Source organism: Vanacampus margaritifer, chromosome 1, assembly GCF_051991255.1.
Source record: "Vanacampus margaritifer isolate UIUO_Vmar chromosome 1, RoL_Vmar_1.0, whole genome shotgun sequence".
Lineage (NCBI taxonomy): Eukaryota > Metazoa > Chordata > Actinopteri > Syngnathiformes > Syngnathidae > Vanacampus > Vanacampus margaritifer.
Genome location: NC_135432.1, coordinates 32,498,282 through 32,510,422, shown reverse-complemented (window position 1 = coordinate 32,510,422; position 12,141 = coordinate 32,498,282). Strand labels below are relative to the sequence as shown.

At 39.5% G+C, this 12,141-nt stretch overlaps 1 protein-coding gene across 1 annotated transcript; it reads left to right on the top strand.

Annotated features, from left to right (window-relative positions):
• Positions 1-941: 941 nt before the first annotated feature.
• Positions 942-11,095, top strand: aaas (achalasia, adrenocortical insufficiency, alacrimia). The gene is made up of 17 exons (XM_077573579.1): positions 942-1,089; positions 1,268-1,402; positions 2,073-2,200; positions 3,533-3,588; positions 3,664-3,755; positions 3,862-3,908; positions 5,132-5,230; positions 5,333-5,476; positions 5,823-5,943; positions 6,023-6,147; positions 7,796-7,856; positions 7,961-8,051; positions 8,897-8,978; positions 9,083-9,150; positions 10,505-10,583; positions 10,700-10,784; positions 10,867-11,095. The coding sequence occupies exons 2-17, from the start codon at positions 1,292-1,294 to the stop codon at positions 11,020-11,022; spliced, it is 1,545 nt and encodes a 514-aa protein (XP_077429705.1). The 5' UTR covers positions 942-1,089; positions 1,268-1,291; the 3' UTR covers positions 11,023-11,095.
• The last annotated feature ends 1,046 nt before the right edge of the window (positions 11,096-12,141 follow it).

Sequence of the window (12,141 nt, the reverse complement as noted above, 5' to 3'; positions counted from 1 at the left end):
CTGCACAAAGAACACAAATGCAATAGAAAGGTAATTTAATTTTTAGGCTAGAAATTTGATTAAAGTAGAATGAATCGTTACAAACAAGATGCAGATAAATATTTATAATAAGTTCACCCCCATCTTGCTGTAAGATGCATTTTAATGTTAACTTGAACATTATCATTAATTGTGATTACAATTTCAAATTGACATTGGGTGGAGTTCTATTTTTGTTACGTCACACTTACAACAATCAAATGGATTGAAGCAGTTAGCCTTTTAAGGCCTATTAAAAACTATTACATCTGGAATTTTGGATAGAGAATTGTGAAGCTGAAAACAAACATTTGCAGCCAGAGAATACCCCTTATATAATCAAATGTATGCATCAATTTTCAATAGCACTTGACCCTAAGAGCAACGGTTCAAGCCTAGTCCAGATAAATTGTCACTAGCCGATTGCAGGGCATATAGGCTACAGATGAGATAAACAACCATTTATACCAGTAGTGTCCAAACTCGGTCCTTGAGGGCCGGAGTCCTGTAGGTTTTGGATGTTTCTCTTCTCCAACACACTTGAAGCTCATCAGCAAGCTCTGCATAAGCCTGATAACGATTTTGTTCATTGGAACAGGTGTGTTGAAGCAGGGAAACATCCCAAGACCTGCAGGACTCCGGCCCTCCAGGACCGAGTTTGGACACCAAAGATTTACACTCACTCACATTCACAACTATGGACAAGCTAGAATCTTGAATGAACCTAACATGTACCCAGAGAAACCCCACACAAGGACAGGGAGATCATGCAAACTGCGTACAGGAATGTCTGAGCCAAGATTGGAACCAAAGCTATTAATTTGAGCTATTTACTAAAAACTAAACATTGTTTGTTTGGATCAGTCGTTATGCAATAGCAACCTCTGTCCTCAAGAGGGCGTTGCTTGTTAGTGCATGCACATCGTACAACATGCAGCCACAGTTTGTACCTCTTGGGAACCCGTAGATTTCCACGGCGGGATTCAAGCGTTTCGGGTATCCAAGAAAGTTGTGACAAGACGTTGTTTTATTTTCGTCGAATATGGTGAGAGACGTTTGACCTGACATAAGGTAAATTCAATTCCGGAAAAACAAAGCAAACAGACAAAATTTTACAAGAACCGTGCTGACGTATTTGTAGTTGGCGAAAGTTCGCCTGCCAACCGTGTTAGCGTAGCAGTAGCATCAGTACTTCCACAGTGTGCAATGGTTGTTTGTAACAAATGATTGCTTTTTATTTATACTGCAGCTTTGTTCCCCGCCCCTCCAAAAGATGTGCTCTCTGGCTCTGTTCCCTGCTCCGCTTCCCCCTGGACACACGACTCTGTGCGAGTCGAACAACGAGCTCCGGGCAGGAAGCAACGCGGAGGAGCGGCTGCAGCAGGTCTAACCTAAATTTAGCCAAGTCAAGTCAAGTCAAGTCAAGTTTATTTCTATGGACCTTAATCACAAAATAGTCTCAAATTTTTAAACACCTCCACAGTTGACAAATATCAACGACTAGCCTAACGTGACATAACCTGCTAATGCTGATATGTTGTTTACAGAACTCCTACCATACCCTAGCTTTGTGAAGTTAACATACCGTAAAAATAATGGCGCAACATATGTCACAAACTCTGAAATTAAATTATTAGAAATAATACTCAGTATTTAGGAGGCCTACAGTTTTTTTGTGTTTTGAGAAAAATTGGGGGGGAAATGCCTTGGACCGTAATTTTAGAAAGTTTGTCCAGGGCAATTGTCCCTCTCCCCTGTGAATAGTGGGGATTTACTGTATATCTAAAAATGGAGGCATGCCTGCCTGTAGCTGTACGTTGCTGGCATATTTGTAGTACACGTAAATCGTAATTGAATATTTTTTGGACCAATTAATATTTCTGTGGCACACCTGGTCTCTAACAGAACACTAACGTATCACAGCACACTGGTTGGGAATCACTGGTGTGTATATATATACATAATTAATTGATTGTGTCTTGTTTTAATCAAGTAAACTACCAATGTGCATAAAAAACATGTCGTTAAAGTATTTGTTTTTGTTTTCTATATAGGAATCAAGTCCTCTGAATTTGCACTTTCCCCGAGAGTCCCTCAAGCTTCACAGTCGCACTGAGAGCAGCAGCAAGACGGCCTTCTTGGACCACTCAGAGACGTTGTGGATGAGGAGTGCAGCAGCTTGGTATGCACATTGCACAGTATATGGCGACACACTAAATCATAACATGGGGAAAGAAATTCAGTAGATACAGTATTTATATTTGGGACATATGTTAGTGTTTGTAGGTGACAAAAACTATTGGAGACAACAATAGGGCAACTATTCCTGATAATTCACAAGTAGTGTCAGCGAAATCTAGGGGGAAAAAGTACCCGCTATAATTTTTTTTTACTTCAATTCATTTCTTTTTTTTGTGCAGCTACCTTTACATTTATCTTTCAGAGATGACCTTGATTCAATTTTTTGTATGTCTCAGTTTATCGCAACCAGTTCATGTTACATATTGGTCAATATAAACACTTATAATTAACTGGAGATTGAAATGCAAGATTTGACCTATTTTGATAGTTATTGCACGGGAGAAAGAGATTAAGAGTGACTATATTTTCACAGCCAAAAGGCACACCATATTAAAAGGTGCACCGTATTAAAAGGTGTAGTCTCAGTTACGGGTGCTATTTCTGTATTTAAGACATACAAATCTTAATGGGCGCAGGTATGGTAAAACATACGTTAGCGTAAAACATATGGTAGCATGCTTTCATGCTAAAACATACGCTAGCAAGCATGCTGGCGTAAGTTTTTAAAAAGCAAAACTGAGTTAGGTTGTACTTTATTGAAGTATTTAACAATGTAAACAATAAGTTTGGTTGTATAGCTGGGCAAGTGCTCCATCAAACACGCCAGGTTCCCTCTCGTCATTGTCATGCCGAGCATTTGGAATTCCTTTGTCAAGCCTCCCGGAATGATCGCAAGCTCAGAGTTCATTTGCCATGGAGTGACAGTTGCAAATCAACAGCGACAGTCATGCGTGGGAAAAACCATCCGGTCTCTTTACGTACACCTCACTCAGCCACTCTTTCAGTTTCTCCTCATCCATCCAGCCCTTTTGATTGGCCTTAACGATGACACCGCCTGGAAATCTTTCTTTAGGCAGCGTCTTCCCGTTAAAAACCACCATAGTTGTCAGTTTCATAAAGCATAAGCAACAAGACGTCAATATCTTTCAGTGACTCTTTTGGGTTCTCATAATGCCTGCAAGTCCTCAACTTGGGCCACATTTCCCGTATATAAACAATGTGTCCGGAAATGCTCCTACACAATCAGTCAAGCGGAGTGCTTACCCAAGTCGGTCAACAACATTTACAGATTTTGGAACTCGGTGCACACAGAAGGCACGCCTCATTATTAGGCACGATTTTGAAAATATTTAAGACTTTTAAGTGCGCCTTGTAGCCGTGAAAATACATTATTATTGTAGGTGTAATTTGCATTGACATATATTTCTTTCAGGCGGGATGGTGGTTTTACAGGGCTACTGAATGAAATCACTAACTCCCATGAAGATGGTACGTGAATCTTTATGAGCAAGTGACATATTCTGTAATGTGCATGTATTGTAAGTATGATGCTTTTTTCCACAGTGCCCAAATGGTTGTCCGTGAGTTCTGGGTGCATCCTGGCAATGCTGCAGAAAATCTCTTCTTTTCACAGCTCCTTGTTTCCCCATCTCACAGTAAGCTCTGCCTAATAATCCAATCAAGTGATGTGAGTGAATGGATGACATGATGTTGGCTGCATGATGTTCAAGTGTTTTTTTCAATTTGTTCCGTGGTCTGTAGCTGAGCAGCGAGGACATGATTGCAGAGTTTTCACAAGCACTGAACTGGTGAGTGACAACTTGTCGGGCCGGCATTTCACCAAAACCCACATAGTGTGTGTACTCTTGGGTTAAAGAATCTTTGTCCTCAGTGACAATTTCAATTTTTATAAAGCCCTGACTGAGAGCTCTATGAAATGTATGAAGAAATGTGTTGCTTCGTTCGAACAAATATTTGTTTTTGTAATGAGCATTTGAGGCTTTTTATTACATTGCCTTATTAGACCCTTTTGGATTTGCTGTTTATTCAGTGAATGAATCAACTTTTGGGAGTGTTAATGCCCAAAAACTCGAAACAGAAATTGTTGCAAGCGGCTGTATCCTGCAGAATCAGGTCCACCAAGAGCCAAGTTGTGGTGGTCTTGTCAGAATCGTATATTCATAATGTAAAATGTAAAACGATTAGATACCATGATTACCGGTATTTCATATTTAGCGTCTTTATAGACACGCGGCTGTTGTGATTTTGGTACGTACGCCCTGCAATGCGTTCACGTACCCCAAGGGGTGCGCATTCTTCTGGTAGGGAAACACTGCTTTAAGGGATGTCGAGTGACGTCAGGAGCAGAAGCCGGATGACTAATCTTGGCCATTTAGTCCGCTTCAGTGCCTGAGCTTTAGTTTTGGCCTACTGAAGCACTTTATGAGAGTTCTCATTTGGTCCTGCCCTTGTGACTATGTTGAAGTGTCCTTGAGCAAGACACTGAACCCTAATCTGCTCCCAGTCAGTGGCCGACCACTGGTGTATAAATGGGTGATGTTGAATTGTCAAGCATTTTGGTTTGCAAGCATTTCAAGGATTCCTCATAAAAACGTAAAAAATTGAATCGCAGGTTGTATTAATTTTTTTGCAATCGCTAGGCTTTTGGTTCTCCTCCCCTGGCATACAGATTTATACTGTAAACATGCACTTTTGCATCCCTGCTCTAATTTTCTGACACTTACATGGAAACCTTTAGTTTGTTTTGTTAAAAAAAAAAAAGCAAATGAATGTTTGTATGAATAAACTCTCAATCTTCCAAGGTAATTGGTTATGTAGCAAATGCATAGCACTCCAAAGAGTTTACGAGTTGAGTTAAAAAAAAAAAAAAGCTGTTTTAATCCTCTTTTACTTTTCAGCTTTCAAATGTTTAGCCAATTTTTTTTACTAAAACAGCATTATGATTTAGTTAATCTGGAAAATGTTCATTCCGGTAAAATCTGTAACTTTTTTTATCTTTCTGCTTTGTCAGGTCAGACTGCGTGGTGCGAGCCTTTGTCTGGCATCCCCATACCGATAAATTTGCTGTTGCCTTGTTGGATGACTCAATTAAGATCTACAACCCCAAAAGGTGATGAATCTCCTGTGCTTGTAACATCTTGAGACACAATCACAGTTGTGTTTCTGAAGCCAGTGATTTACTGGCCGCGTCTTTGTTTGTACGAACGCTTAGTGCCACCACTCCAACTCTCAAGCATCGTCTCCAGAGGAGCGTCGCAGCAGTGCAGTGGAAGCCACTGTGTGCATCAGGACTCGCTGTGGCTTGCCAGAACTGTTTACTGGTCTGGCATGTGGATCCTTGCTCGCTGTCCACCAGGTATGTAAAGGTTGTATCTAGTAGTTACCGTATATCTTTGCTCAATTTCTATAGACCATTTCAGAATGCTGGTAAACAGAAAGTGCCAGGATACTTGTGTGTGGCAGAAAAATCTCCCAGCTCCTTTGGAAGCAATTCATCTCATGTAACGTCTACTGACTGACGCTTCAAATATTCAAATAACAGTGATAGAGAAGAAGGCCAAAGTCGCCACTAATGATAGTTACCCTGTTTTCTCAATTGTCCTTTAAATGCGTGTTTGTTTACTTGTGCCAGCGTAAAAGCCACCTGAAAGAACATGTAACATTGTGATGAGATGTCCTATATTCTTCCTCCTCTGTGACAGGCCTTCATCTGGATGCGCGCAGGTTTTGTCTCATCCCGGCCACTCACCAGTCACTTCCATTGCCTGGTCCCCAAACGGCTCTCTCCTCGTGTCGGCCTCACCTAAGGACACAGCGATGATGGTAAAAGGCTTCACCGTAGTCCACCATCGCTTGTTGAAAGTGCCAAATTGTCAGTGTGTTACCCCTTGACCTCTTTCAGGTATGGGATGTAGCGGCAGAGAGTTGTGTGCCCCTCCAGCGTGTCGGAGGCGGCGGGGTCAGCTTTCTGTCCTGGTCCACAGATGGGAGCCATCTTCTTGCCTCAACGCCATCTGCTGTCTTCAGGTTCAAGATTCAAATGAGTCTCATTTCTATACTGTGTAGTGTTATACTGCTGGAATGGCACATTTTATTTTTGTAGAATATTGCTGTTGTTGCAGAGGTCTGCAACTTGCATGGGGCTCTTGCAGTCATCTGCTGTGCCACTCTGGAAAACAATAACAAATATTCAATTTTAAACTAATTTGTTCATTTAAAAATATATATATTTTTGTCGCTCAAAATATGTATGATGTGTGACACTTGGTGCCAAGATTTATTGAGCTATTTGTCCCTCAGTGGGCAAACATGAGTAAATCTAAGAAAATAAAGTTTCCTGAAGAAAACGGAATATTTAATGCTTTGCCTTGCATGAACCATATTAAAACCAAATTACATTCGCTCACGCCTCAAAGATGATAGCTTAGTTGTGTGTGAAAATGAAAGTGACGTGTACAAGCCCTGATGTGCTGACAAAGAACAAAAATCATATTAACCAGGGAAAATATTATTGGTTGTTATGCAAATATATTTTACATTGTTAAGTGAAATAGTCATTTTTAATTCAAGTCCATATGTGATCAAATGTGGACAGAACATAGAAGATGGCTCTTTTATTTTTTTAATTTATTTTTTTGTTCACTGCAGATGGTTAGTTTGGCTTAAAGTATATGAGGACTCAAATAGACATTGCCTATTTTATTTGAAAGTAAGCGTCAACTAAGTGTCTTTTTTGTTCAGAGTTCAAAATGTTTTTTTATAAGCAGAAAACCAGATTTGTGTTCACTGTAGCATTTCAGTTATTTCATAAGTGCAATACATTATGTACTGTATACATCCAGGTAAAAAAAAATGCAGTGTTATCCTCACTTTAGATGTCAACATTGTTCTCTGGTTCCTGGTGTATTTTTTTATGTGGTAAAAAGGCAAATGGCTCTTTGAGTATTTAAAGTTGCTGAGAGTGTGTTGTTGGTTATGTATAAAAAATTCATCATATACAGTAGCGGATATAAAAAGCCCACACACCCCTTTTTTAAATGCCAAGTTTTAGTGGTATTGAATAAAATGTAATGTGCCAATTAAGTAAAAGCTGAGTTTGGTGGCCATAATTCCAAAAAGTACAATTGGTGCAATCACAATATTGCTCATCACCAAATGAACACCATACTAATGAAGTTTGGTGATGGCAGTATCATGCTTCGTGGCTCTTTTTCTGGAACTGGGGGCCTTAATCAAGATGGAAGGAATAGTGCACAGTTCCAACTAACAGTCAGTAAAAGTACAAAAATGTCAGGAAAAGCCTAAAAGAACATTTGAACATTCAGTTACTTTGAATGCTGGCAGGTCTGTGCAGACTCGAATTTATCATGAGTTAACGTGATTGGTTAATTCCTCACACAACCACATCCACAGTTATTGGAGGGTTTGCACAGTTGTTTAACATCCCAGTTGTCTATTTTTACTTAGTCTTTCTTTCCATTTGGGTTGTATAGGTTATAGTGAATGGTTGTCAAAGGTTTTCAATGATTTCTCTTGGTCTCATTCTTTTTATGTCACACAAACCTAGCAATTGAACAAGGGTGTGAAGACTTATAAAAAATTATACCCACCACTATAATCGTACCGATAAGTTTAACACGCAAGGTCATCAAAATGACTTGTCGTTATTCTTCAGGGTCTGGGAGACCAGGATGTGGACGTGTGAGCGTTGGCCATGTGAGAAAGGCCGCTGCCAGGTATCCACTGCCGGTACCATCACATTTCAATGTCTCTCTCATTTCTATGGTGTCGTTCCTACGAAGCAACTTTTTGTTGTTGTTGTTGTTGTTGTTTGGTTTAGTCCGGCTGTTGGAGTCCAGATGGGAGTAGACTTCTCTTCACCGTACAGGGAGAAACTGTTATCTACGCTCTCACCTTCACTGACACACCAGGTTATTACATACTAAACGGCCATGTTTGGTGGGGGGGATATGTGACGCTGCTTCCCTCAATATTTCTAGTCAGCTTTATTTATATGGGGCCAAATTACAGAAAAAATATTTTGTCTCAGGTTGTATGCACACAATGGAGAAGGTCTCCAACCACATTAAAATAACACTAGACAACGGAGGCAGTTGGTCAATAATTTGTAGAAAATAACAGACCCGTGTGGAGACTGACCAATAGTGTTGATTTGTGGAAAAAAATGTGAACTACATACTTTTTATCTGAATAATATAGGACCATTAAAAAAAAAAGAGCAACCCTTTTTTAAATTGTATTTATTTAGTGGAGGGGGCGAGGGGATCCCACATTAAGAAATCCCACATTTAAATGAAATCCTGAGTGCCATAATTATTAGCAACCCCGATGTTAATACATTGTAAAACCCCATTTTGCCCCCCCCACCCCACCCCAAAATAAAGAGCACCTCATCTCCTACAATACAATGTTTCACAAAATAGGAGAATAGAAAAAGAGAGCTCTTCAACCATTACTCTTTGCACAATCTCTAAGTCATCCAGCGACCTTGGCCCTTTCCTCTTTAGCTCACGCCGTTGGCGTTCAGTGGGGTTGAGGTCTGGGGACTGAGATGGCATGAGAGGAGCTTGATTGAGTCTGATGAAACAGTTCTACAATTTTCAGTATGCTCTGAAATAAATATAACATTTATTTGAAGGCTTCTTTTTTCTTTTCTTTTTTACACATCTTATTTGGAATGCCATTCATTGTGACCCATACAAGTCTGATTTTACTCAAGTGTGATTTAATGTTTATTTGGTTGGTGTCCTCACAGGTACATCAAAAGGATCACAAGCAGCATCAGTGGTGGCCGACTTGTCACAGACAACCTTTAACACATCCGAGGGAGATGTAACGTAAGAGCTATAATCTGAAAAGCTAAAAAAAAAATAATATTTTTTTTCAACACACAAACGTATCATCTATATGACCAATTGACCATGGACGTTTATTTGTGCAGTGTTGGTGGAGAGATCCAGTCTCTGACATGGGACCCGAGAGGAGAAAGACTTGCTGTGCTTCTTAAAGGTCTGCGATCATCTTTCTTGTATCCTCCCACATAAAACCTAACATTGACTAGATTTTATTTACAGTACGTTCTCTCCATTTTTCTCCTTTGTTATTGGTGTTGGCAAGACAATACAATAGGTGAGACAACATTAATGCCATTTCACAGCTGTTTCTGATGGCATTAATTGGAATAAGGTCTGGTGGGAAGGAACCTTTTCAGACTATAAACCCAGAACTGCTAACGTATCAAAATTCACTTCAATAACAATTTGTCTGGATTTCCATATTTTTTACATTTTATCTAGTACATTACTGTTTGACAGTTATTACAGTATACTATGAAATAGGGTGAAAATAATTATGCATACTGTTATATTCCACATAATCATTGCTCTATAACCACAATTGTTAATAAATTATGGCTTCAATATTTGTTATTGTACTGTATTTATAGCATCAACCTTGTAATGTGCAAGCAGTTGCAGCCTGAATCAAAGTGTATGAAATTTCAGTGTGTTATTGTCAAATATATCTGTATCTATGGATGAATTAATTTTCAACTGTAGTAAAGTAAGAAAATTTAAACTTTTGCTAACTTTTGCAGTGCAAAATAGCATGCATCAAACATTCCCCGATACGAACAGCAGAAAGCAGGAAGGTTGGGGGACTGTTCAATGTGGACACGCAGTTTTGTTTTTGTTGTTGTTGTTTTTTTTAAACACTTCAGTGTTAATTTCATCACATTAATTTATAAAATGTGTACTAGCCAGCATCTTGGTGGCCCGACACAGCGTACGGACAATCAACGTTTTGGAGCATCAGGCAATTCAAGCATGAGCTGCTGATTACTTTTTTGCATAAGCTGCGTTTGGAAATGAATGGTGCGCTCTAGGTCGTCAAACACACACATACAGACACACATACAGACACACACACACACACACACACACACACACACACACACACACACATTCTCACACACACTTGCTCTGAATTGCGTTAAGGCATCAGAAGATATAAAAAGGGTGGCCACTAGTGGTAATGCATGACTGCTTTTTCCGTTTCTTCTTCCACTTCTACTGTCATTTGGCGGTTGGCAAATACTTTTGGTGCATTTACCACCAGTGGAAAGAAGGTGACGGTAATGCCTAGAAATTCAATATGATCAGGGAGCAAGGATTTTCGGTGTCGGTCCGAGCTCTGATTTTAGTATGTACATTGTGAGTCGCACCTTACAGGACGTCAGGACAGGACAGGCTAAGACGTGTGATTTATAGTCCAAAAAATATGGTGGTAATATGTGGAGTATTCTGACCTCACTTGTGCTATTGTCAACATTACATACAAAAGTTGCTAATTTCTGGTCTTTCAGGTGATCCACAAGCAGACCAACCTGCCGTAATTCCTGTGTTTAAGACTAGAACAAAGCCCATTTTTGAACTTTTGCCATGGTAGGTGTTTCCATCTGTGGTTACGTTTCATACTTGTGTGCTGTAGTTTCTTGTTACTGTCTTCAAATGAAATGAATCCTCATGTTTTGCTCATGCTTTGTCCTTCCTGTCCTTAGTGGTTTTGTTCAAGGGGAGATTGGTGCGGAACCGAGACTGCTGCAATTCCACCCAAATTTTCAGCATGGAGCTCTGCTCACTGTGGTCAGTACCCTCCTTTGATTCTCATGCTCCATTTTGAAAATGTACCAGAACAGACTAATGTATGAAGTGTTTTTCTCCATAGTGCTGGTCCACAGGAAGAATTACCCACATGCCTTTCTACTTCGAAAGCGTCAACATCAGCCGGTTTAGGCTCAATGGCACTCCGTCGCTACCACGCCCTCAGGAACATTCTGCCGACCCAGCCAATATGTCGCTCTTTACTGAGTTCATGTCATGACCATCAATCAAATTGTCACAAATATTTTCCATTTTGTTCATGTCAATAAAATGTACTGAAGAAATGTTTAAAATGATCTCCTTATGTATGATATTTTTAAAATAAGACAAGTAAATCTATAGAGGTATGCATCTGTTATTGTGACTTAGGATAAAACGGCAAAGGACATGTTAACTGATTGTCACCCTCTCTTTTTTCCTTAGTTGTCTCTAAGGGGTGCAATGATATGCAAAATTCATGGATAGATTCAATACGTTAGTGCCACGGTATGATATTTTTTCTATTTAAGTTTTTACATGGAAAATGTTCATGCATTTATTATAATTACTCTAATATTTAAAGGCGCCTTTCTTGGCACTCAAGGTACATTATATTACATTATTACCTTAGAACAAAAGGGAATAAGTTAATTTTTAAAAACTTACTACGTTTTTAACCGAGATACCTCTGTGTCTCCCATGATAAAAGATGCAATGATGGTTTGACATCATTTCCTCTTTTCATTCAGGCAGCAACACGGTACTCCCTGATTCTTAATTGAAACCACTCTCAGTACACTATGCATACCTGCCAACTACTACGGTTTTGCCGTAATGAGTACGGTTTTCTTGAACCCATTACGGTGTTACGGTTGCATTACAAAAACTACGGTTTTCCCCTTGAAAAAAAAAAAATTAAAATCGTAAATAAAGAATGAAAAACATTCCACCACGAGATCGCGAAGTACAGACGCTCCCCAACATACGAACGAGTTCCGTTCCGAGCGGTCGTTCGTAAGTTGCTTCAGCGCTATATTTTGTATTATAATTTATGTTTAAAGCCTATATAAGTATATTGAAGGTTTATATAAGTATGTTTAAGTTTGTATACAAATAAACGGCATTGGTTTGTACTGAAAAAAACTTTTAATAAAATAGAGAGAATACGTACAGTACAGTGCAATGTTAGAGAGAGAACGAGAGACACTTAATGGAAGAACACGTCGGAAGAAGTTGAGGGTCGAGGAGAAGAAGATGCGGGTTGGCGAGTATCTCCCTTGGAGGATTTATTTGAAACTGGCCGAAAGAAGCGATCCAACGACGACTGCACAGCTTCCTTTTTTTTCTTCATAAATGACGC

Bases quoted from the DNA above. Each gene is read 5' to 3' on its own strand.
- aaas (XM_077573579.1), top strand. From the start codon at position 1,292: ATGTGCTCTCTGGCTCTGTTCCCTGCTCCGCTTCCCCCTGGACACACG. The intron at 1,403-2,072 runs GTCTAACCTAAA...TTTTCTATATAG, and splicing joins CGGAGGAGCGGCTGCAGCAG to GAATCAAGTCCTCTGAATTT. The intron at 5,231-5,332 runs GTGATGAATCTC...ACGAACGCTTAG, and splicing joins AAGATCTACAACCCCAAAAG to TGCCACCACTCCAACTCTCA.